The sequence below is a fragment of the Bos taurus genome, chromosome 2 (genome assembly GCF_002263795.3).
Source record: "Bos taurus isolate L1 Dominette 01449 registration number 42190680 breed Hereford chromosome 2, ARS-UCD2.0, whole genome shotgun sequence".
Lineage (NCBI taxonomy): Eukaryota > Metazoa > Chordata > Mammalia > Artiodactyla > Bovidae > Bos > Bos taurus.
Window position 1 is genome coordinate 64,486,663 of NC_037329.1, and position 23,021 is coordinate 64,509,683.

General features: G+C 40.2%; 1 protein-coding gene across 4 annotated transcripts in view; it reads left to right on the forward strand.

Annotated features, from left to right (window-relative positions):
* Positions 1 to 23,021, forward strand: part of NCKAP5 (NCK associated protein 5) — a 1,102,414-nt gene that overhangs the window by 715,671 nt on the left and 363,722 nt on the right. For all 4 annotated transcript variants that reach the window (XM_024980953.2, XM_010802114.4, XM_015475847.3 and 1 more), the window contains exon 6: positions 19,245 to 19,332. In XM_024980953.2, coding sequence (XP_024836721.1) covers positions 19,245 to 19,332 — 88 coding nt within the window. The remainder of the gene's footprint in view (positions 1 to 19,244; positions 19,333 to 23,021) is intronic.

Consider the following 23,021-nt stretch of genomic DNA (forward strand, 5'->3'; position numbering starts at 1 on the left):
ACTAGCTCAGTGATCTTGGGAAAATTCTTTAACCATTTCAACCAGCAGTTTCTCCATTTATCCAATAGTGATTAAAACTTAAGTTTTATGAGGAAAGAAAAGATATAATCTATGTAAGAGATTATCTATGTAACATTCTCACCATGATAGCTGGTATAATAGTAAGTATGCAATAAGTATCACTATTACTGTTGTCATCATTAAAGCCCTTTACCATGAGGTATATCTGTTCTTTAGTATATTTGTTAATTATGTGTTTTACATATAGCAAACCTTATTGTGAAAAATAACTGCAATGAGAATCTCTTTCCATGTATTTATTAGGCTGAACCATGTAGAGCTATCATTTTATCAATCAAAAATGGTCAAATACCAACAATTCCACATGATTCAACTTAATGTATATGTGTTTACCCATTTAGAGTCCTAGATCTTACCTATAAAAAAGAAAATATTAAAATAAAAAATTATATATGAGAAACTTTGAGATCTCATGATTCACTAAATTTAAGCAATAGTCTCTATAAAACTATGGCTTGGCAGAGATTGGGAAGTTAGCTGGAGTACCTCATTAACTATTGAATAGGTGAACCCTTAGTGCTCAGATCTCAGTCAGGTTAGGGTCTAGCTTGGATTGCAGACATGGCAAGTGAACTTAATACTATGTTTCCTGGTTTTCACAATTTTCCAAACCAAAGACTGAAGCCAAGCATAGAGAATTTGCTATTATTGTTTAGTTGCTAAATCTTGTCCGACTCTTTTACAATCCCATGGATTGTAGCCCCCCAGGCTCCTCTGTCCATGAGATTTCCAGGCAAGAACACTGGAGTGGGTTGTCATTTCCTTCTCCAGGGTATTTTCCCAACTCAGAGATCAAACCCATGTCTCCTGTATTGGCAGGTGTGTTCTTTACCAGTGAGCTATCTGGGAAGCCCACATAGAGAATACAGTTTAAGTACAAGTTATGTGGCTCCCATGTTGGGTCACAGGGTCAGCACAGCTATTGAGATGTAGGAAGCGACTAGATGGACGTGAGTTTGAGTAATCTCTGGGAGTTGGTGATGGACAGGGAGGTCTGGTGTGCTGCGATTCATGGGGTTGCAAAGAGTCGGACACACTGAGCAACTGAACTGAACTGAACTGGAGCACATAAAGGTCAAGTTCAGAATGCTGCAGGAATCTAGCCAGATATGGGGAGTCCCAGTGACAACTGAGTTGATTCTTAAAGGATTTGAGACCTCCATGGGGGGTGGAGGAAAGTCACATTGTAAATGGGAAAATGATGAGAAGTAGGTGTGGGGTCCAGAAAGCAAGTGTTCTGTTGTAAGAGTGAATTCCAACTGGCTATGATTGACTGGATATATGCTATGGGGGGAGGGAAGGAGCGGGATATAATAAGGCCATAGGAAGAAGGGAAATATTGCACATACCCTGCTATGTGGTCCACTCTTTGTCCTGTGGGCAGGGAATATGGGCTCATGTAATGTTTGTAACCAAATTCTTGAAAGCATGACCATTATTATTTGAAGGAGAGTGACCTGATGGTGATCGAGGATGATGAAGAGGCTTACTAGTTATGGGAACTAGCTAGAAACTTTTAGTGTTGTTCAGTGGCAAGAAATAGAGAGCCTCACCAAAGTAGAGACACTGATCAAGGAAAGAGGAGGACACTGAAAGGGAAGAGTTGGCAGTGCTTGGAAAGTGGTAGGACTTGGGTGGCAAAAAGGATGCAGTTCAAAAAGATGCTGCAGACCTTTCATCCTGAGTGACTGGGAAAGGAGTGGTCTCGGGACCGGTCAGGAAAAGAATAGTTGCAGCCTAGAGGGATTCCATCCAGTGGAGTACATGCCCGCAACAAAAACAGGAAAGATTCAAGGAGCATACTTAAGGGGACTGCTGCTGTCAAGTTCAAGCTGAGCTGTGGTCCACAGTTATAGGGTTTGTTGCCACTTCCAAAGATGCAGAAACTGTGAGAACAGTAGTCACAGCAGCCCTGCAGTCCCAAGACTGCTAACAGGCAAGGAAGTGCAAGTTCAGCCAACTGTGGCAAAACTTGACATTCTGGAAGCCCACATGATTTCCATCGCTATTCAGTTCAGTTCAGTCGCTCAGTCGTGTCCTACTCTTTGTGACCCCATGAATTGCAGCACGCCAGGCCTCCCTGTCCATCACCAACTCCCGGAGTTCACTCAGACTCACGTCTATCGAGTTGGTGATGCCACCACTATTGGAAGAGGAGAAAAACATATGCTTCTTTTCAACCTTCAAAATATTGTTCGTGCACCTCATTGGAGGAACCTTTAACCAGGTAATGGTGTCTGAGGAAGTACAATTCCCAAGCTTTCTGCTCCTGAGCCATCAGGGAAAGTATGGGAGTGGCAGGGAGTCTGCCAAGGGCAATTAAACAGTACCAGACCCAACAGGGAAAAGAAAGCAGATTATCTGGTGAAGATGTTGCTGGTGAGTGTGTATATGCTGAGTATGAAGTTCTGGCATGGCATCAAGTTGAGCACTGAGTAAGTCACTGGAAAGCCAGATCTGGGCTTGGAGATTTAGCTTTGGAAATACAGAGCACAAGAGGTAATAAATGAGATTGGAGAAAAAGACAAGTAGAGCATAGAGCTAGCAGAGAGAGAGAACAGAAGACTGAGACCTTGGCCATGAGGCGTGTTCATCTCTAGGTGAGGGGAGAAGGAGACCTCAGTAGGAAATACAAACATGTTTAGATAGGAAGGAGGAATATGTGGAGAATGTAGCCATGAAAGCAAGAGAGAGGAAAACTTCAATAAGGAAGGGGTGACCAAGGTAGGCGGATGCTTTAAGTCAAAAGACTTAGGACAAATTAGTGAGTGTGGTGATTTTAGGTCTACTGATGATAAGAAACTAGTCTCAGCATAGACATCAGGGCAGAAGTTGGGTGAAAAGTAGTTGTTGAGATTAATTTGGTGGGGAAAAATGTAAAAACAGAACATAGAAACTGTTCTTTAATATAGATGGTGGGGAGAGGAGAGAAAAGAGGAATACATTGCAAAGGGGGAATGGGGCAAAGGAAGATTCCATTAGGGTAAAGTTGATGTTAACTTGTTTGACATCTGATTTAAAATTTTTAAAAAAAGCTTATGGAGAGAGAGAGACCAGCAAAGGGGCAGGTATGAGAGCAAAGGTCCAGAAGAGATGGAAGAGGATAGAATCCAGGGATCCAGTAGTAATCATGGCAGAGGGGCTCAGGGAAAATTGTTAGTGTTCTAATTGGTGTTGTCACTGAGATGATACGAATGTGTTGGATTTCCTCCCAGAGAGTAGGGTGTCAAAGCAAGGACCACAGGAACATGTCTTGCAGAGTGAAAATTGTCCAATATATCCAAGCAGAAAAATCTGGAAATGACCACCAGTCAGTGTGGATACAAATGCCCTCTTCTGTATACTTATTGACTGCTGAGTGGTAATGACAGCTCCTTGTTACAGGCTGTGCTTACTGCCAGTACTCACCCATAAGAAGTACATTGGCACTAGATTTACTCAGCTTCATCAATCAATTTCTTGGCTGTAGAAAAACTGCAATATCATTTTAGAGTCCCTTATAGCCTAACAAGAGGTAGATAATTAGGTCCTAGGGGATCTGTGTTCTAATAGGTTATTGTGGAGTGACCCTCTCCCTCCCCTTTCCAATCTAGAACAAGTCTCTGTACTTTATGATTAAATGTGCTCTTCTTCATTTGGAGGAAGGTAAGGATGACTGGAAGAAAGTTGAACATTCTGCTTATTACTTGGTTTTGGATATTTGTATAGTATGCATGAGTGTGTGCTAAGTCACTTCAGCTGTCACTTCAGTCATGTCTTACTCTTTGTGACCCCATGGCACAATCTGTGATCCAGGCAGCAATACTGAAGTGGGTTGCCATGCCCTCCTCCAGGGGATCTTCCCAACTCAGGGATTGAATCCACATCTCTTACATCTCCTGCATTGGCGGGCAGTTTCTTTACCACTAGTGCCACCTGGGAAGCCCTGTGTATAGTGTAGGTGTGTAGAATTTACCAATATTGCAATAATCCTACATGAATGGACAGACAACAGAGTCTGCCTAGTTTCTCATGTTTACAGGGAGAGGGAGGGAGAAAAGGACTTCTGACCATGGATCTGGAAGTCCTAAAATAGCATAGCTTTAACATTAAAAGCAGTTAATGTTGTATGTATCTATGCATGCTGCCATGATAATTTCTAGCAATTCAATCAGCATAGCATATTCTCATTCATCATTTACATTTTAAAAATCCTGCCACTTGGCAGATTTTGAGTGTTTATCAGTACTTATTGTCTCATTTTTTTTTTCTTTTGTGATAAGTCTGAAAACTGGTTTCTCTGGTGCTTTTACATATTAAAAATTTTTTTCAAGTTAGTGCAGAGGTCCTCTGCCCTTTCCCCCAACTATCCTCGCTTCTTTCTTTCTGAAGCATTGAGAATTCAAGGATAAAGGGGCACTCTTTTCACCAAAAGTCACCCTATTTCCAGCCTCTATTTCACTGGGCAGAAATGTGCAATAAAAGTGCTATATAAAAGCTTGTATTCCACAATAAGAAATAATTGAAAACAATCCACTGTTGTTTTATCTTAACCTTCTGGTTGGGAAATTTTGCAGTTATTGGTACTAGTTTTATCATACTAACTATTTCTTAGCAACAGATATTCTGATGTGGTTATTCTTTATTTTCTCATAGACATTCAAAGTCAGGAAGAACAGAATCTAAATAGTGGAGGAAAGCTGAACATCCCAAGTTGCGGGGAATAAATATATATGTGCATGAAATGTAATGAGACCAGTGCTCCATTTAGGAATATGTATCAGTTGGGGACCAGTAACTAGAGGTTCTGTTTGACACTGTTTGAAATGTAGTTATAAATTTCCATTAAACTGTGAACATAACTTTAAATGTATCTAATTCATTTGGAAGAGTCTTAACTAGTTTAGCTAACAATGATGGACAAATGCTTTGCATTTGATTAAAATATCTATACAATACTGCTGCTGCTGCTAAGTCACTTCAGTCATGTCTGACTCTGTGTGACCCCATAGATGGCAGAACACCAGGCTCCCCTGTCCCTGGGATTCTCCAGGCAAGAACACTGGAGTGGGCTGCCATTTCCTTCTCCAGTGCATGAAAGTGAGAAGTGAAAGGGAAGTCACTCAGTCAATACTAAATAATATTAAAATGTCTATGCTGCTGCTACTGCTGCTAAGTCACTTCAGTCATGTCCGACTCTGTGTGACCCCATAGATGGCAGCCCACCAGGCTTCCCCGTCCCTGGGATTCTCCAGGCAAGAACACTGGAGTGGGTTGCCATTTCCTTCTCCAGTGCATGAAAGTGAAAAGTGAAAAGTGAAAGGGAAGTCGCTCAGTCAATACTAAACAATACTAAAATGTCTGTACAACCTATACAATTCTAAAATGAAATGCTCATGCGTTCAGTAGGCATATGGACTGTGATGTACACACTTAAAGCATGTTTCTCATCGCAAAAGCTCATGGCAAGCAATTTAAAATTTGTAAACAAAATCATTAGTTTGAAAATCTCTTTTCTGTCTAATTAAATCCTACTCATTTCCAAAAATTCAGCACATGTCAACACCTCCAAAGGAACTCTCTTAGCCTCTTAGATTTTTTTCACCTCATGGCATCTTCTTTTGGAACTTATTACATATAATGTAATTACTGGCTTGCCGGTTTCCTATACTTAGCTGATTTTCTTTATTTGAGTGGCTGGTTATAGTACAAAGTGCATAGATGGGTTCAATGGATGATTAGCAAATAAGGAAATAGATAATTTCGTAAGGGGATGATGAAAGAATGAATGAGTAAATGAGAGAATGATTACTCATATTATAGAAGGAATTGTCTTTAAGTTTTTCAGCATTGGAATGAAACCTAGGTTCATCTAACCATACTTTCCATCTACTTTTCACCATCAACTATGTTCCAGATGAAGCTAATTAGTATATAAGTCCACAACTCAAGAGATATTCCATACACTCAGGGTAAATTGATACTGATTCATGATGGGGATAATAGAAGAAGACCTGAGATACATACTGGGGCCCTCTAACTCACTCACAGATAGTTGTTGAAACAAGAATCCTGCACATTAAATTGTTTCATAATATTTAACCATGCCAAGTACTATATAAGTGTTTGGGGAAGACATGAGATTATAACAGAGATCCCTAAAAGTTAATGTGCAAGAATTTCTTTATAAAAAATACAGATTCATTCTCAGAGATTCTGGATCACTAAATCTCTGGTGGACCTGTGAATCTGAATTTTAATGAGATTTGCCCCCACCCTACCTTGATGATTTCCTGCAATTGTTCTTGAGAAAACACTTTTCACTGGATGAAGGAGAGACTCCAGTGGACCAGAGCTGTCAGGGAAACAGGGGATGGGACTTAGTCTGGAGCTTGATGGATGCATGCTATTTGGATAGGCAAGGAGGGAAAGGAAGGAATCTCCTTTTTCTTATGGTAATTGGCAGGAACATCTCTCTCCAAATATCAGATGATTATGATGATTGACAAAACACACTTTCATGACATTGCAGAGTAAGTATTACTCTGATGTTTCCTTTTTTGTTTTTAATCTACCACAGAAGCAGGTTTTAAATTGACTTCTTTTTCCCCAGTTTTCACTTTTACCTGTTAAATCTTGACACATTTCTACACTTCAGAATTTCTAAGGATCAAGCATGCCAGTTATTGCCATATCTTGAGTTGTGATGACATTTTAAACAAGGACGGTTGGGTAAAAAATAAGTGGAACATTAAACGTCTCCTGCTAACACCACTGAGCAACCACCTCTTCCATTTTCCTCTCTGAGGTGACTTAGATGATCACAAAAGTTCTGTGGAAGTATAGGCTGCTTTTCCATGTTTATAGATAGCTGCTATAAAATAGGCTACATCAGAAACATATGTATATTAACTGTCACGCTGAAAGCTTATACTGTGTTCTTCAAAGCAAAACAGACTTTGAAGGTGTTGATTTCAAAATTTCCCATTAGAAGGAACACACTTGTAGACAATTCAGGAAGCTCAAAAGGACTAACTGTATAGGGTGGTGATCAATTTAGCATGCGTGAAACAAGGGTGACAATGGATATCTAGTTGGGAAGGGAGAAAAGTCTCAACAGTGACAGCTCAGTCACCAGAGGGAGAGAAGTAATACCCAATGGGAAAAGACCAGCACGACTAACACCATTTGCCTGTCTTGAGTTTTGGCAGTCAGCCACCTGGAGATGACTGTGTACAGTCAGACAAGCCGAGCAGACACTCACTGAGAAGTAGTTCCGTGTAAGTGTTCAATTCTGACAATGCAGATATGGAAGACTTTTTATTAGCACCAGTATCTGGTTCTCTTCTCCTTGCTGGGTGCTCAGAAGACAAAATTTACCAGCTACTGTAGCATTTAGTCAGGCCCTATGATTGGTTCTGGCCAAAGGCTTTTAAATTGAAGTGATTTCTGGAATGAGACAGTAAAAATTCCTACAGTGTTCACCAGTGTCTCTTTTCCCAGTAGCACTGAATGCCTCATGTTGAGAGGCTAAGACAGCTTGAATATTTGAGTTATTCCATTTACAGGAAGATCATAATATGTTATCATCCAACCAGAAAATGCTGGAGTGAAAAGGATGCTATTAATAATTGTGCCAGGATAATAGACATAAACTGGAGTGTCCTGGGAAACCAGGACATAGAAACTCCCTACTCCTGGAGAACAGTTGACTGCCAAGGTACCCAGACCGTGTGTCAACATACAGTTCAGTCATTTTTAAGCCGCTGGGATGTTGGGGTTCTTTATGACACCAGTGTAACCTGTCCTTTCCGGACTTAGAAGGTAGGTTATTCTTAGGACTTCCCTGGTGGCTCAGATGGTAAGGCATTTGTCTACAATGCAGGAGACCTGGGTTCGATCCCTGGGTCAGGAAGACCCCCTGGAGAAGGAAATGGCAACCCACTCCAGTACTATTGCCTGGAAAATCCCATGGACAGAGGAGCCTGGTAGGCTACAGTCCATGGGGTTGCAAAAAGTCGGACATGACTGAGCGACTTCACTTTCCTTCCCTATTCTTCAGACCAGTTGTTGCTGGAAATTAGAGAGAGGTGCAGTAGCTTTTCTATACTTTCTGAAAAAAGGAAAAGACAGTAGGTGCTTCCATCAAGTGTTGACTTGATTGGTTTATATTCCCAAAGAGACTATTTTCTGTCTTTCTCACATCATCTCCAGAAGATCTATAATTCACAGAGCCTTTACTTCTGAAAGTTAGTTAAAGACATAAGAGAAACAAATACCAACTTATATAACATTTCACATTTTGTCTCGTTGCATCCTCGCAACATCCTTCTGGAGTAAGTAGGACTGACGTGATATATCCATTTCATAGAGAAGGATACTAAGGTTCTAGAAATGTAAGTGATTTGTCCAAAGTTGCGCAGCTGGTAGAAATGTTTCCACAGACCCACTTATGTCATTTTAGGAAGTATAGGACTCTCATACATTTACTTACTATACTGTGGCCACAGGAGTTGAGGCTGGGAGAGGATCTGATAGCATCAATTTTCTGGCTGTGCTGTGGTTTGCAGTACTGTCTTCTCTATTAAGAGAAGCCACCCTAAACTATTATGAATCAAATGTCGAAACAAGCATATGAATTAAAGAGCAGGCCCATTGAAGAATGCCCTGTGCCATGCAGGAGACTCCAGAAGCCAGTTTTATGGATTCTTAAAGCATCTCTTTGCTACTACTGCACTTTCTTGCCCCAAAACTTAATACTATAACTGGATCCCAAATATGGTCAATTAGATTTTCCTGTCCTTCTCTAATATTCCCAACAACAACAACACAAAATACGAACTTACGGTGCTGCCTTGGACATTATTCAGATCCAGTAGAGAGTTGGCTTGACTCTTTAACATTAACTCTTGTTCTTCAAGGCCCCCTGAAAAAGAGTCTTTAAGATGTGGAAAGTGAGAATCAAATTCATGATTAATTTCCCAATGAGAAACAAGTCTAATCATGTCATTCAATTCTTCATTTTTTTCTGGGTCAAATCCCAAATAGGTTTTGAAGCATGATAAAACAGAGTGTGTGGTGAATTCCTGGGGGTCTTAACCATCTTATGAGGAGCCAGTCACAACTGTGAAAAAAATTATAAACATACGGTGGGCCTCATTTTGAGTACCTGATGTCCTTACATTACTAGATTTCGGCTTTCAAAAGCATGGTGCAAATCAAGAAAGAAATCTTGATGACTCAGTCCACATTTTATTGTTTTCTTGACCAAGGTAAAATGATAAAATTCTCATTTTAAGAAATGGGGAAAATGATGTTCCAACTAGTTATGTTAATATTCTAAAAGAGAATAGCCTCTACTTACAATTTAATATGTATCCTCATGACACATTAAACTAATTTTATTCCTATTATTAGCAGCCAATAAGAATAAACAGTATGGTTCAATTACAAATAGAAAGGTCTGTTATCTTCAAAGTTTCCCTGACCTTTGGCTACTGAGCTATAAAGATCTGTACCCTAAATAATATGTGTTGCTGTGCTGTGCAAAGTCACTTCAGTCGTGTCTGACTCTTTGCAACCCTATGGACTGTGGCCTTCCAGGCTCCTCTGTCCATGGTGTTCTCCAGGCTAGAATGCTGGACTGGATTCCCTTGCCCTCCTTCAGGGGATCTTCCCAACCCAGGGATCAAACTCGTGTCTCTTAAATCTCCTGCATTGGCCAGGTAGGTTCTGTACCACTAGTGCTAAATAATCCATTTATATTAAAAGTAGTTGTCTTGTTAATTCAAAGTTATTTTTGGGCAGTATCAAACTCAAAGAATATTCATTCTTCAGACTACTCAAGAAAACAAAATCTTAGGAAAACCAAGTAAATCTGAGTATATTTGTGGAAATTCACTATTTTGAGGAATTCTATTAGGACACATCATAAAGGTAGATTTAGAAGTCAAAGAGACAAAACTAACTTACAAACAGAAAGAGACTCATAGACTTAGAGAATGGATTTATGGTTACCGGGAAAGCAAGGATGGGGGAAGGGATAGTTAAGGAGTTTGGAATGAACATGTACACATAGCTATACTTAAAATGGATAACTAACCAAGGTCCTATTTTATAGTACAGGAAACTCCACTCAATGTTATGTGGCAGCCTGGATGGGAGGAGAGTTTTGGGGGGTATAGATTCATAGGTATGTGTCCCTGAGTCCCTTTGCTGTCCACTTGAAACTTTCACAGCATTGTTAATCAGCTATACCTCAATACAAAATAAAAGTTTTTCAAAAAGAAAGACAAGCTTTTGAGATTGGACATGGGGGACTGTATTAACTGTTAATTATTTTGTGTTAATGAAGCTAATCATATTAATAACTACTGCATTAATTAAAAAACCAGGCTCCACTGAGAGAAGTAACCCATTTTGTAGACCTCTTGTGGATTCTTGGGAAACATCACCAACCCTGCCTTCAGGACAGTGGAAACTAGTGAGGTACACTTCTTTCTGGCATTCACCAGCACACACAGGAGTCTCTATCTCTGGATTAGTGCAAACTCTACAAACACATGAATCCATAAATGCAGCTTTGTGTTCTGCCTCTGTTGTGCAGACACTTGAGATTTGCTTGTTAACATTCAGGGGATTCCCTTCAGCTCAATGTGAAAAATGAGGATTTTTCCTCTGAATGCATATCCTTGCTTCCTTGCCTTCTTCAAATCTGCCTCTCTCCACACAGTGAGCTCCCCAAGCAGGATCAGGATAAGCCTGCCCATGAGGAAATTTATGTTGCTTTCTGCTCACATACAGATGGCCCTGGAGTGAATATGATGCAGTAATTCAAATTAGACTAGCACTTTTCGATCTGTTTATAAATGGTGCTGTGTCCCCATGAGTGAATTAAGAGCACTGTGGTTTCTGGGCAACAGTATTATTCTGGCAAAATTTGTGCTGAATTAAAAATATATATCATCTAGGAAAGAAAGAAGAAATCCTATCTCTCCCACATTTAGCCAGAGTAAACTTCAGTTTCCGTGCTCTTTTTAGTTATTGTCGACATAGATTTAGTCTTCCTAACTATTAAACCAGGATAAGGGAAGACTGGGTTAAGAACATCAGAGTCACAGCCCACCTGGGGATTGTCCCTGCTTCCATGCTTAGATGTGTTAGCTTCTAAGTGAGGAAGCTTATTTGGTAAGGAAACAAGTTGGTGCACTTGGGCAGAACCCAGTTCTAAACCAGCAAAGTTTCCACATGAACAGTTTCATCTTGAAACTGAAAATTAGTCAGCTTTTCCTCTCACTCCTGAGCTTGAGGAAAGCTTTTCACTGCAATTCAAATGGAGAGGTAGGGTGGGTTGTTGAGGAAAGCAATGGAAGTAGGATTGGAAAAAGAAATTTAAAAGCAAATGATTTGCAAACAATTTGGGAGACCATACAAAATATGTTCTTCATTCATATAATTCTCCAATCCTTTCTCCTTTAGCAGTGGGACACTGGGCTTTCTTAGCAGAGATTAGTCAGCCAGGTGGTAAAGGGTGTCCAGGCTAGGGACTGAATCGCAAACCCTGGCCTCATTAGGATAATATTCTAACTATCTAAGCTAATTAGTTGCAGATGAAGCATATGAACTGTGGACTGCATATTAAATTTGACAGAAAGAGTAGGGAGTTATTTCTGGGAGATGTTTGGTTTGTTTTACCCATGACCAGGAGCCCTGCATCTTAACCCCATGAGTCACAGCCCATTTAGTCTTGTTGTACCTCTCACCTGTTATGACTTCTCTCTGAGCAGTTAGATCTACATATAGGTCTGTAGGACAATGACAATCTAAGGAGCCAGGGGACAAATGAGTAAAAGAACTATTAGATTCATTTGTTCATTCACTTAAAAAAGAACTTATTGAACACTGACTCAGTAACACTAGCTATGCTTAGTTGTCAGAGATAAATAAGACAGTCACTAAACTTAAGGAACTCAGAGCTCATTAATAAGATGCACGAGGTTATGATGGAGAGGAGCTCAGAGTATGAAGAAAGCACAAAGGTAAGGCTTCTCCTTATGGAAAGAAGACTACCCACTTGGTGGTCCACTAGGCTCGGGTACAAAGGAGATCCTGGGCTTTACCTTTCCAGGCTTTTTTCAGATCCTGTGTGGTTTCAAGGCTGCCTGGAGACCCACGGGGCCTACTGCAGCAGGTCAAGGGCACTCCTACAGCAGTGTCTGGAGACAAACTGCCAGGTCAGCATGCTCACTAAAAGTGGCCAAGATTCAGAATAGTGTAGCAGGCAGAAGCTAAGTGAAGGTCAGAGTGCCATAGAGACCTCCAGGCTGTAATCAAACAGAACAGACAGCCTGGGAATAGCCTCAGGATCTTCACACATAGAAGCAGAAGGGCCAGCAACACATCTGAAGACAAGTGACTTCTCTCCAGGTGTAAGGAGACACCACACCCAAATCTCCTTTCTCTGTAGAGATTGAGATCCACACAGCCAGACCTGCATACACCTAGCAACCATTTGTGGAAGAAAAGCAGTTGCTTCTCTTCTACATTTCTATCCAAGAGATAAATGGTCTACATTTAAAAACAAATTAAAAAAAAAATAAAAACAAATAACTTTGTCAATAATTTATTATGAAAAAAATTTAAATACAGAAAAAGTTGAATGCATTTTATAGCAAACACTGTAAACCCACCAACTAGATTCTACCATTCACTTTTACTTGCTCTTCTACATATCTAGCCATGTATCCATCTCTCTCTCCATCCATCATATAATCATTAAAGCATTTCAGAGTAAATTTTAGGCATTGATATATTTTGGCCCAAATTATGTAGATATGGGTATGTATATTGCTAATTAGAGTTCCATATTTGTTTACTCTGTATTTTTTGTTTCAGGGTAAAATTTATGTATAATGATATACACAAATCTTAAATGTAGCATTGGATGAATTCCAACAAATGCTTGTATTTGTGCAATCCATTGAAACCCCTAGAGAGAAATAGAACATTAGCATCATCCCAGGAAGTTCCTTGTGTTCCTTACCAGTCAGTCCTTGCCCCTCCCCTGCCCTCTCTTGACAATCACTGTTGTTAAATTTTACATCATAAATTAATTTTCCCTGTACTAAAGTTACATATAAATGAAATCATGTAGTATTTAGTCTTTTGTGTGTGCCTTCTTTCCCTCACCCGAATGTTTTTGAGAGTCTTCGATACTGCATGTATCAGCTTATTCCCTTTGATTGCTGAATAGTCTTCCAATGTAGGAAATATATACAAGCATACTTTGTTTTATTGTGCTTCACTCTCTTGTATCAGATCAGATCAGATCAGATCAGTCGCGTCCGACTATTTGCAACCCCATGAATCGCAGCACGCCAGGCCTCCCTGTCCATCACCATCTCCCAGAGTTCACTCAAACTCACATCCACCGAGTTGGTGATGCCATCCAGCCATCTCATCCTCTGTCATCCCCTTTTCCTCCTGCCCCCAATCCCTCCCAGAATCAGAGTCTTTTCCAATGAGTCAACTCCTCGCATGAGGTGGCCAAAGTACTGGAGTTTCAGCTTTAGCATCATTCCTTCCAAAGAACACCCAAGGCTGATCTCCTTTAGAATGGACTGGGTGGATCTCCTTGCAGTCCGAAGGACTCTGAAGAGTCTTCTCCAACACCACAGTTCAAAAGCATCAATTCTTTGGCGCTCAGCTTTCTTCACAGTCCAACTCTCACATCCATACATGACCACAGGAAAAACCATAGCCTTGACTAGACAGACCTTTGTTGGCAAAGTAATGTCTCTGCTTTTGAATATGCTATCTAGGTTGGTCATAACTTTTCTTCCAAGGAATAAGTGTCTTTTAATTTCATGGCTTCAGTCACCATCTGCAGTGATTTTGGAGCCCCCCCAAAATAAAGTCTGATACTGTTTCCACTGTTTCCCCATCTATTTGCCATGAAGTGATGGGACCAGAATGTTGAGCTTTAAGCCAACTTTTTCACTCTCCTCTTTCACTCTCATCAAGAGGCTTTTTAGTTCCTCTTCACTTTCTGCCATAAGGGTGGTGTCATCTGCATATCTGAGGTTATTGATATTTCTCCTGGCAATCTTGATTCCAGCGTGCCCTGCCCCAGGTCCTTCAGCCTTCTTTCTGTTTGAACCACAGTCCCTTTCTTCTTGTCTTAAAGTGAAATTCAGTCATGGAGGTATCCTTGCTTAAATTGATACAGTTTCTCGAAATGAGAGGATTGGGAGTCAAATAAAGTAAAACACAAGGAGAAGCAATTTGCAAGTCACAGCAGCAGCTCTCAACAAACTGCACAGTGTAGGTGAAGAGAATATGGCATGCATTTTAGCAGAAGTGGGTGAGTTATGATCTTGAAGCCTCTCACATAAGAAAATACGAGGGACAATTGAAAAATTACATTAGTGATTTAGTTTTATGTGACTCATCAGCAAATACACAAGTTAAAGTATATTTCTTAAAAACAAAAAGCATGATCAGCTTTTGGTTCAAAGAGCCTTATGAGTTACTAATTTGATTTGAGGAGAGTGACTTCTTGTTTTTGTGTTCATTTTGTTCCATTTCTGTCAAAAATGACATACTAAACTGAATATTTGATCACAAGAGTCACAAAAGAACACTTCAGTCTAATGGTCTGATCAGTTCCCAGAGTCTCATTAGGCAAAAAAGAGAGGGCAGGATTTGGGGAGGAAGAAAGGAGTGTGGACGAGTTCACTTTCCTTTACCTGCTGTTAGAATAAATTGCTCCCAGAGTGCTCTGGGATCCTGTTTTCTGATAATCCTTTCATTATTGAATGAATGAAGTTCTTTAGGACTCAAATCATATTCTCTGATTGTGATATTATTAGGTTGTTTCCTGCCTTGAAGAGATTCAGGAAACCATCATCTTTGAACATTTACTTCCAGAAGAATCTTCCTTTGTTGTGCACGGAGACTGTCTCTATAAGACATGGGTGCAAATCCAATGACAATTCCCCAGTCGTGTGCTCTTTAAATGGGGGTCTGTGACAAAGGTGGATCTCTGGGCACAGGGAGATTTTGTTTCAAATTCTCACTGATCCAGCTCTTAGGTGGTTTTGAATTGTTATTCTCATGAATTCTTTTTTAATGTCCTTTTTTTCTAACTTTAAGTTTGTGCCCCTTTTAAGCAAAACTTTTTTTTCTTCCCCTAGAGAAAATACTATAGTGGTGGTGGTAATTAAGTGATATATACCATAAAACATGGAATCTGTTTTTAATTAAATACAGTTCTTACATTTTTATCTATGTTATGTAAAATATACTATTTGCATATGAATTTAGTTTATTTGTCTGATGTGTATAGGACTTAACTTTTAAAAAATAGTTCACTTAATATGTATTAAAATTTATTACATTTCACCAAGTGTAATTTTAGCCTAGACTGTTTTTAGTTATGATAGTTACTTGACCCATACTTAGAGGACAAAAGGATTTAATCTCAGGATAGACAAAAGTGGGGGAAAAAACAGAACTAGAAGATATTAATTAAGGTTAGTGTTTAATGATATGTTCAACAAATCAGCAACTTACAAGCAAGAAACTCTACCTGTGCCTGACTTGGAGAAAGGAATTGATTATTTTTAGTTCACATTTGGGAAGTGGATGGTGTAATTGTTCTGTGTGCAGACTAGACTCATACACCAGCTATCAAAATAATAAAACAAAATAAAGTGTCACTGGACACTGCACTACAAGGGATGGTGCTTCACAGTTTTTGATTTTTAAAATAAGGGAGTTTACTAAATGATAATCTTTTTTAAAAATGTCATTAGGGGATAAATAATGGTATATTCTTATAAGGTTCAAAATATTTTTCTGTCACCAGATTCATAAGGGTTGTGAAAAGATGAGACAACTTAATTTTTTTTTTTATCAAGAGTTAAGCTGAGTCCCTACAACTCTGTTCCAAGCTGTAGCTTGGATATATAACTGGTTTTAATTAATAATGAATTTGTGCCAGAAAAGTGTTCACAGTATTACTGTGGATCTAGGCTGCTTGAGATTCTGTTTTAACAATTTTCTGTCCACACCCTCTTTTTTCTTTCTTATTTTTTAAACTGTGAAGTCAAGAAGAAAGGGGAGAAGGTGAATAAATGTTTTTCTTTTTAATCCAGCAACTCATGCATAGAACTTTTAAATATACAGAAGAGATAATTCAGCAAGATATGCACTGAAACAAAAAAAAAAAAAAAGATATGCACTGAAACAGAATTCTATTCTAATTTATTGATGACAAAGACAAGATTTTATTTTAACTGAGCTTTACCTATTGGGCCGTAGTTAAGCCAAATTTTTATATAAATGATTAAAATATGGATTGACATGAGAAAGACTTTCAGTCTCTTTGCTAAGGTAGGAAAAGAGTAGATTAATATTTAGGAGATGAGAGTCTAGTCTCTGCTGAGTGATCTTGGGCAAGTTATTCACAGTATCATTACCCTTCTCTTTTTTCCTATTTAAAATGTTTGTATTTATTTATTTTGCTATGCTGTGTCTTAGTTGCAGCATGTAGGATCTTCAGTCTTCCTTGCAGCATGCAGGTTCTTCCAGTTGCAGCATATGGGATCTAGTTCCCTGACCAGGGATTAAACCCAGGCTCCCTGCTTTGGGAACTCAGTCTTAGCCGCTGAACCACCAATGAATCCCTACTTTTCTTGTTTATGATAGGTTTAGCAAATATCATGGAAAATCTACTACCATTAAAGAGGTTGTTTCTGTTTCTATAAAATGAAATTATAAAGTATAAAAATCACTTATTATTTCAGAATTTGTAACTTCTTCACACCTATTCTTTTCTCATAAACTTACTTTGTCTTTTCTACCAGGTCTTTCTAACCTCTCCTCAGGTCAGAAATAATATTTTTGCTTTCTTGGGTTTAGCAGCTAATAGGTGTTCACAAATATAACTCCTAACTAGGAGTTAAGACTCCATTTAAAATCATTTCCTTGAATGTAAATAAAGCCTAGTGGAAAAAGGATGCTGTTTTTACAGTCATGAAAATAGTTTAATCCTAACTCCCTATCCAACTAACCATGATCGTGTAAGTAAGCCACTTAACCTTTTTGGGCCTCAGCTTTATTATCTACCACAGAGATATAATGATATTTTTAAAAGTGCATTGCCACTGCCATATGCTCATTCATATCTGACTCTTTGTGACCCCATGTACTGTATCCTGTAAGGCTTCGCTGTCCATGAGATTCTCCAGGCAAGAATACTGGAGTGGGTTGCTGTAATCTTCCTCCAGGGGATCTTTCCAGCCCAGGGATCAAACTTGCGTCTCCTGCATTGCAGGCAGACTCTACCTACTGAGCCAAAAGTGCATTATAATGATTAACAGATGAGAGAGTTCTTTGACAAGTTTAAAGTACTACTTAATAACCATTAATAAAATGAGATATGTGAAACTATTAGGAACATATTTTGTTTTCCTGGATGGATTCATGAAGAGGTGGCTTGTGTAAATGTGCAAAAAAATCAATCTCTGCACACTGATAATCAGTGTCCACCATCTTCTCCAAATCCTGAAAGGATAATGGTTCCACTCCCTGAGAAGGCAGAATTTCCCCAATTATAACCCTGGTTTGGATTAGCCTAGTTCATCTGCAGTGTCTTTTCTCTGCTGCTAAGTAATGATGCGCCATATGAGAAGTTGGCTTTCTGAACCACACTACCTTGGTTACTGTAAAGGCCTTGCCACTTCCAGGAATGCATAGACCCCTACAGCCCCTAATTTGTCTTGCTAGATGCCCGCGTGAGAGAGAGGGCTTAGTCTACTTCTCCCTACAACTCTTCTGAACTAGGATCATATTGAGTTACTAGAATACATGCTTCAGGATGGGACAGGAAGAGACAGACGACTCAGGCTCTGGGCACAAGAGCACTGTGTTCAGTGTGTTTCATTCAGGCGACCCAGTCTCAGAATTCTGGTCCATGAATCCTCACGGATAAGTCCCAAGGACAAGGCCATTTGAATACAGTTTGAATATACATTTTCATTGCTTGTTACAGAGTAAGCATTTAATATTTTAAAAAAAATGAATCAACCAGAGATTCACATAATAATGTCTTCTGAGTGTTTACTTTATCCAGAATTGAAGGATAAATTAAGAATATATGACGTGGTTCTATACAAAATATTATAATTTACTTCAGAGGACAAAGCATGCATACATGAAATCTTTGAGGATTAGAATGGAGAATTTTAAAATGAAAGAATAAGTATAGGGTTGTAAGAATTCACAGAAGTAGGGTACTAGTAAGAAGTCTCTTAGGAAGTGAAACTTGAGGTGGATTTTGAAAGATGGATGGCCCATGAGAAGATGAAAGGCTGTTGGCATTCCAGAAAGTAGTAACAGCTTGAGACAATGTCTGGAAATGGAAATGAATGTGTGTGTTTTACTCTTCTCTTTTGGGCTTGAGAGGGGAGGTATTGGGAAGGGGTACATTGACGTGGGTACTTAATAAGATTATGGCATACAATATATGGTATAATGTGACCTATAGAAATATTCTTAAATGTGCATTAAGATGTATTTATAAAGATATTTATTAATTGAAATAGCAAAAATTTTGAAGCAATTTAAATTCCATCAGCAGAGAAATGTTTAAAAAATTTATGGTACATTCACATTATGGAATATTAGAAAGTAGTTGAAAAGAATAAAGTATATCTTTGTGTGCTGACATAGAGAGATCACAATGGGAAGATGTAACAGTATATTAATGGTGAAAATGCATTCATGTAGGATTTGTCAACTTTGAAAATTGATTTTTAAAAAATCAGAGTATTTCAGAAAGATTACTGGAGTGACATTGTGTCAAATTGAAAGTGAAGAGGGATGTTGGAAGATGTTTGCAATAGTACAGACATGAGAGTCTAAGGATAGAGACCTGAATGGTAAACAGAAAGAGAGAGAAGCCAGGGCCATTCTGCAAAAGGATCGTAGAGGACTTACGACAGATTCTTAATACAGGGGATGAAGGCGAAAGGAGAGAAAAGAGATTCCTAGGCTTTAAGCTTAGGGAATCATTTGCTAAAGAATGATTTCTACTAACTGAATAAGACCCATGTTAATAGGAAACATTTCTTAAATTATTTATTCGTCCATCTATCTATTTTTGTTTGTTCACTTTTCAGGATGGAAGAAACAGTACGAAATCTACTACAGAGTCAAGGACCTCCGGAACAGAAAAAAGAAGAAACTGTTAATATAATGGTCTATCAGGTACACCATATGTCTTACTCTTGGCTGGCTATTGGTCAGCTTGTTTTGCTCAGATTTCTCTATCTCTGTCCATTCTTACCTGGAGATAAATACGAAAGGACGGTCCGACCCCAGGGCTGAAAGCCACCCCAGTTACCTCTGTTTGAGGAAACCTGTTCACGTTTACTTCATTCATTTATTTCTTGTACTTTGTGAAAAAGAATCACAGATTTAGTTGTATGAGAGTGCAAAATGTAAGTTTATAGTGATGCAGAGAGACCTAAAGAAGTATTATAGAATTCTAACCAGGGCTGAAAAAGAGGTATCTGGGAACAAAGGGGAGGGAGTAATTCTTCCTGTTCAGGGAGGTAAGGAATACTTCTCAGTGCTGTCACATATAAAGTGGGCCTGAGGAATAGAGAAACAAGAGAAAGAACATTCCAGGCAGAGGGAAGCCAACGTAAAGGGGCAGGAGTGTGAGTGTGCGTGACAGGCTCCTGGAGAGGAAGACGATCCCAGGATGCTGAAGATCTGCTTGAGGTTATGCCTGTCCGCTCCGCTTATGTGTGTAGCCTTGCGCCTCAGGCCACATGAAATCTATAGACATCCAAAGAGAGCCAGTGGTCAGTAGACTAACAAGTTGTCACCTTTTGATAACCCTTATCCCCCGGTGCTTTAGCACTAGTAAAATGAGGGGCTTTCCTGGTGGTCCATTGGTTAAGAAGCCACCTACCAATGTAGGAGACATGGATTTGACCCCTGTTTCTGGAAAATCCCACATGCTGCATGGCAACCATGTCCCTTCACCCCTTCTACTGAACCTAGAGCTCTAGAGCCTACGAGCTACAGCTGGTGAGCCCATGCGCCACAACTACTGAAACTTGAGTGCCTAATAAAGCCCATGCTCTACAACAAGGGAAACCACCTCAATGCGAAGCCCTTGCTCTGCAACTGGAGAGTAGGCCCTGCTCTCCACAATTAGAGAAAGCCAATGCACAGCAATGAAGACCCAGCATAGCCAAAAACAAATAAATCTTTAAAATAAAACAAAAAACACTAGCAAGGTGACTAGACCAGGAAGCTGGGCATCTAATCTGAGCATGACCCAAGTTGGCCACACAGATGAGAAGACACTGACAGCAGAAAGAGGCCCAGGCATTCTATCTAGATCAATGGAAGGCTTTTATTGAAAAGCCCTTAAAATCACAAATAAACACCCAATATCCATTGCACAACTATGCATAGAGAGCTTTTAAAAGCTAAAAAAGTCAAGGGAATGGGTCAAAGTTTAAGATGATCACTGGATGGCCCCAGGTTTTGGCTAGCTAAGAAAGCAAGTGGGTTTGGAGAGGCAAAGAAAGGAACCCAGCTGGTAAATGGTCATTTCACACTAGCTTCCCTGAATTCACAGGGTTTGGGCTCTGCAACCCAACTTATGATGACAGTATTGAGAGAAATCTAATAATAAAAGTGACAGTATCATATAAAGTTAAGAAATCTAGGTAGAGTTAGCCTTCAGAAGTCTGTGTGTGTGTTTACTCTTTAAGTAATGTCTGACTCTGTGACCCGATGGACTGCAGTGCACTGGCCCTCTGTGCGTGGTATTCTCCAGGCAAGAATACTGGAGTGGGTTTGCTGTTTCCTTCTCCAGGACATCATTCCAACTCAGGGATTAAACCTACCATTCATTTCTTTGCCGCTTACAGGCTGTTTCTTTACAGCTAAGCTACCGGGGAAGCCCCTAAGTCTGCGTCCTAAATTATTGACTCTTGAGACATCTGCTGCTGCTGCTAAGTTGCTTCAGTCGTATCCGACTCTGTGCTACTCCATAGACGGCAGCCCACCAGGCTCCCCCGTCCCTGGGATTCTCCAGGCAAGAACACCGGAGTGGGTTGCCATTTCCTCCTCCAATGCATGAAAGTGAAAAGTGAAAGTGAAGTCGCTCAGTCGTGTCCGACTCTAGCGACCCCATGGACTGCAGCCTACCAGGCTTCTCCGTCCATGGGATTTTCCAGGCAAGAGTATTGGAGTGGGGTGCCATTGCCTTCTCCACTTGAGACATCTACAGGTCTACAATTTGACACTGGAGACAACTGTTCTCCATCTCCAGTGAAAACAATGCAAGGTGTTGACTTAACTCAGAGGAGATTAAAGTTAGCTCCATAAAGACAGTAGAAAAACCACTAAAATCTATTTCTAGGGAAAAGGTTGATATTCTTCTTGAGGTCATCTTCACGTGGGGAAGGCATGCCCAGCTTTTCCTGGTGAATGGTCGCCTGCAGTTAAGATAAGGTTTTAAGTGCTTCGAGGTCTGAATCTTTCCTAGGTAGTAATATCTTCTTTGGCAGAAAATTGAAGTATAAGTTTAAAAAAAAAAAAACATATTGACTTTGCATTAAATGGTTCTGTTTAACCTTAAAGAATCATATTCGCTGCCCCCTGGTAACACCTGGCTTCAATTAGAACTAAGTAACTCAGCATTCCTTCTGTGCTTTTTTCTGTGTCCTCATCGCGGCTGTTTCATCCAGGTTCTTATTTTCTCTTAATCATTCTTTGCTTATCTCTTTACCACTTATTAGCCAAATCTGTGGTATAAACACTTATCATCAGAATTCATTTTATGAAACCAGAAGCTTCTTAGAAAAACAGAGACTTCTAAAAATGTGTTTTAAAAGCTATTTCCTCTTTGAGAGTTGCTACTTGGAGGAGGGGCCCACTGTGGCGCTGACGAATGGTTGAGCAGGCCTTCTAACCTCGCTGTAACCTTCTGGCGTTAGTGGTCTCAGGGTAACTGGTAACCATTGCCTGGTAATGTGTTGTGTGGTAATGGCACTCGACAATGGCTGCCTGCTAAGGGCTGTGCACTGTCCCACTCTGTTACGATTCCTCTTTTTCCTTGATGCTTCTCAATTTTAAGGAGAATACCCAGGCTTGTTCAGCCAATAGTCGATGGAGGGGTTGTCCTTAGGAGAGTGAAGTAAGAGGCCTCAGGCCGGCAGGTGAGCTGGGGAGGAGGCGAGGCACAGGGAACAGGCTGGGGGTTGTGTCCTGCCAGGCCCCAGAGCTCTGGCCAAGGTTGCCCGGCCCTTGAGTTGCTGGTGAATCTCTCCACCATCCCCACCTCTGTGACCTAATAGCAATGGGAGTCTGCCTGGATCTTGGTCTTTGGTACCTGGCCTGTGCCATCTGAGGAGCCTGAGGACCAGTTGGGTCTTGAACACCTGGCTCCCTCAGCCTCAACAGCTGGGCAGGGTCTGGGTGTGTGGCCCTAGGGAACTGCCAGCTAAAATCCACCACCTCTCAGCCAGGACCTCGACCTTGAAGGGTGAAAGTTGTGCCTTAGGTCCTTGCCTGTTCTTGTCAGAACAGGGAATAATTTTATTTGGTGAAGGTTTACAGGAACATCACTATCTGACCATGACCTGACCTCAAGAACAAAGGTTCTGACACCAAGAAGTTTGCAACAACTAACCACGCCCCTCCCTCACCTTTCCTAGAAAAGCGCTTTGCTGAAAGCTTTGCGGGAATTTGGGATTTTTGAGGCCCGTAGCTCAGCTAGTAAAGAATCTGTCTGCAATGCAGGAGACCTGGGTTCAATCCCTGGGTTGGGAAGATCCCCTGGAGAAGGGCATGGCAACCCACTCCAGTATTCTTACCTGGAGAATCATCATGGACAGAGGAGTCTGGCGGGCCACAGTCCCTGGGGTGAA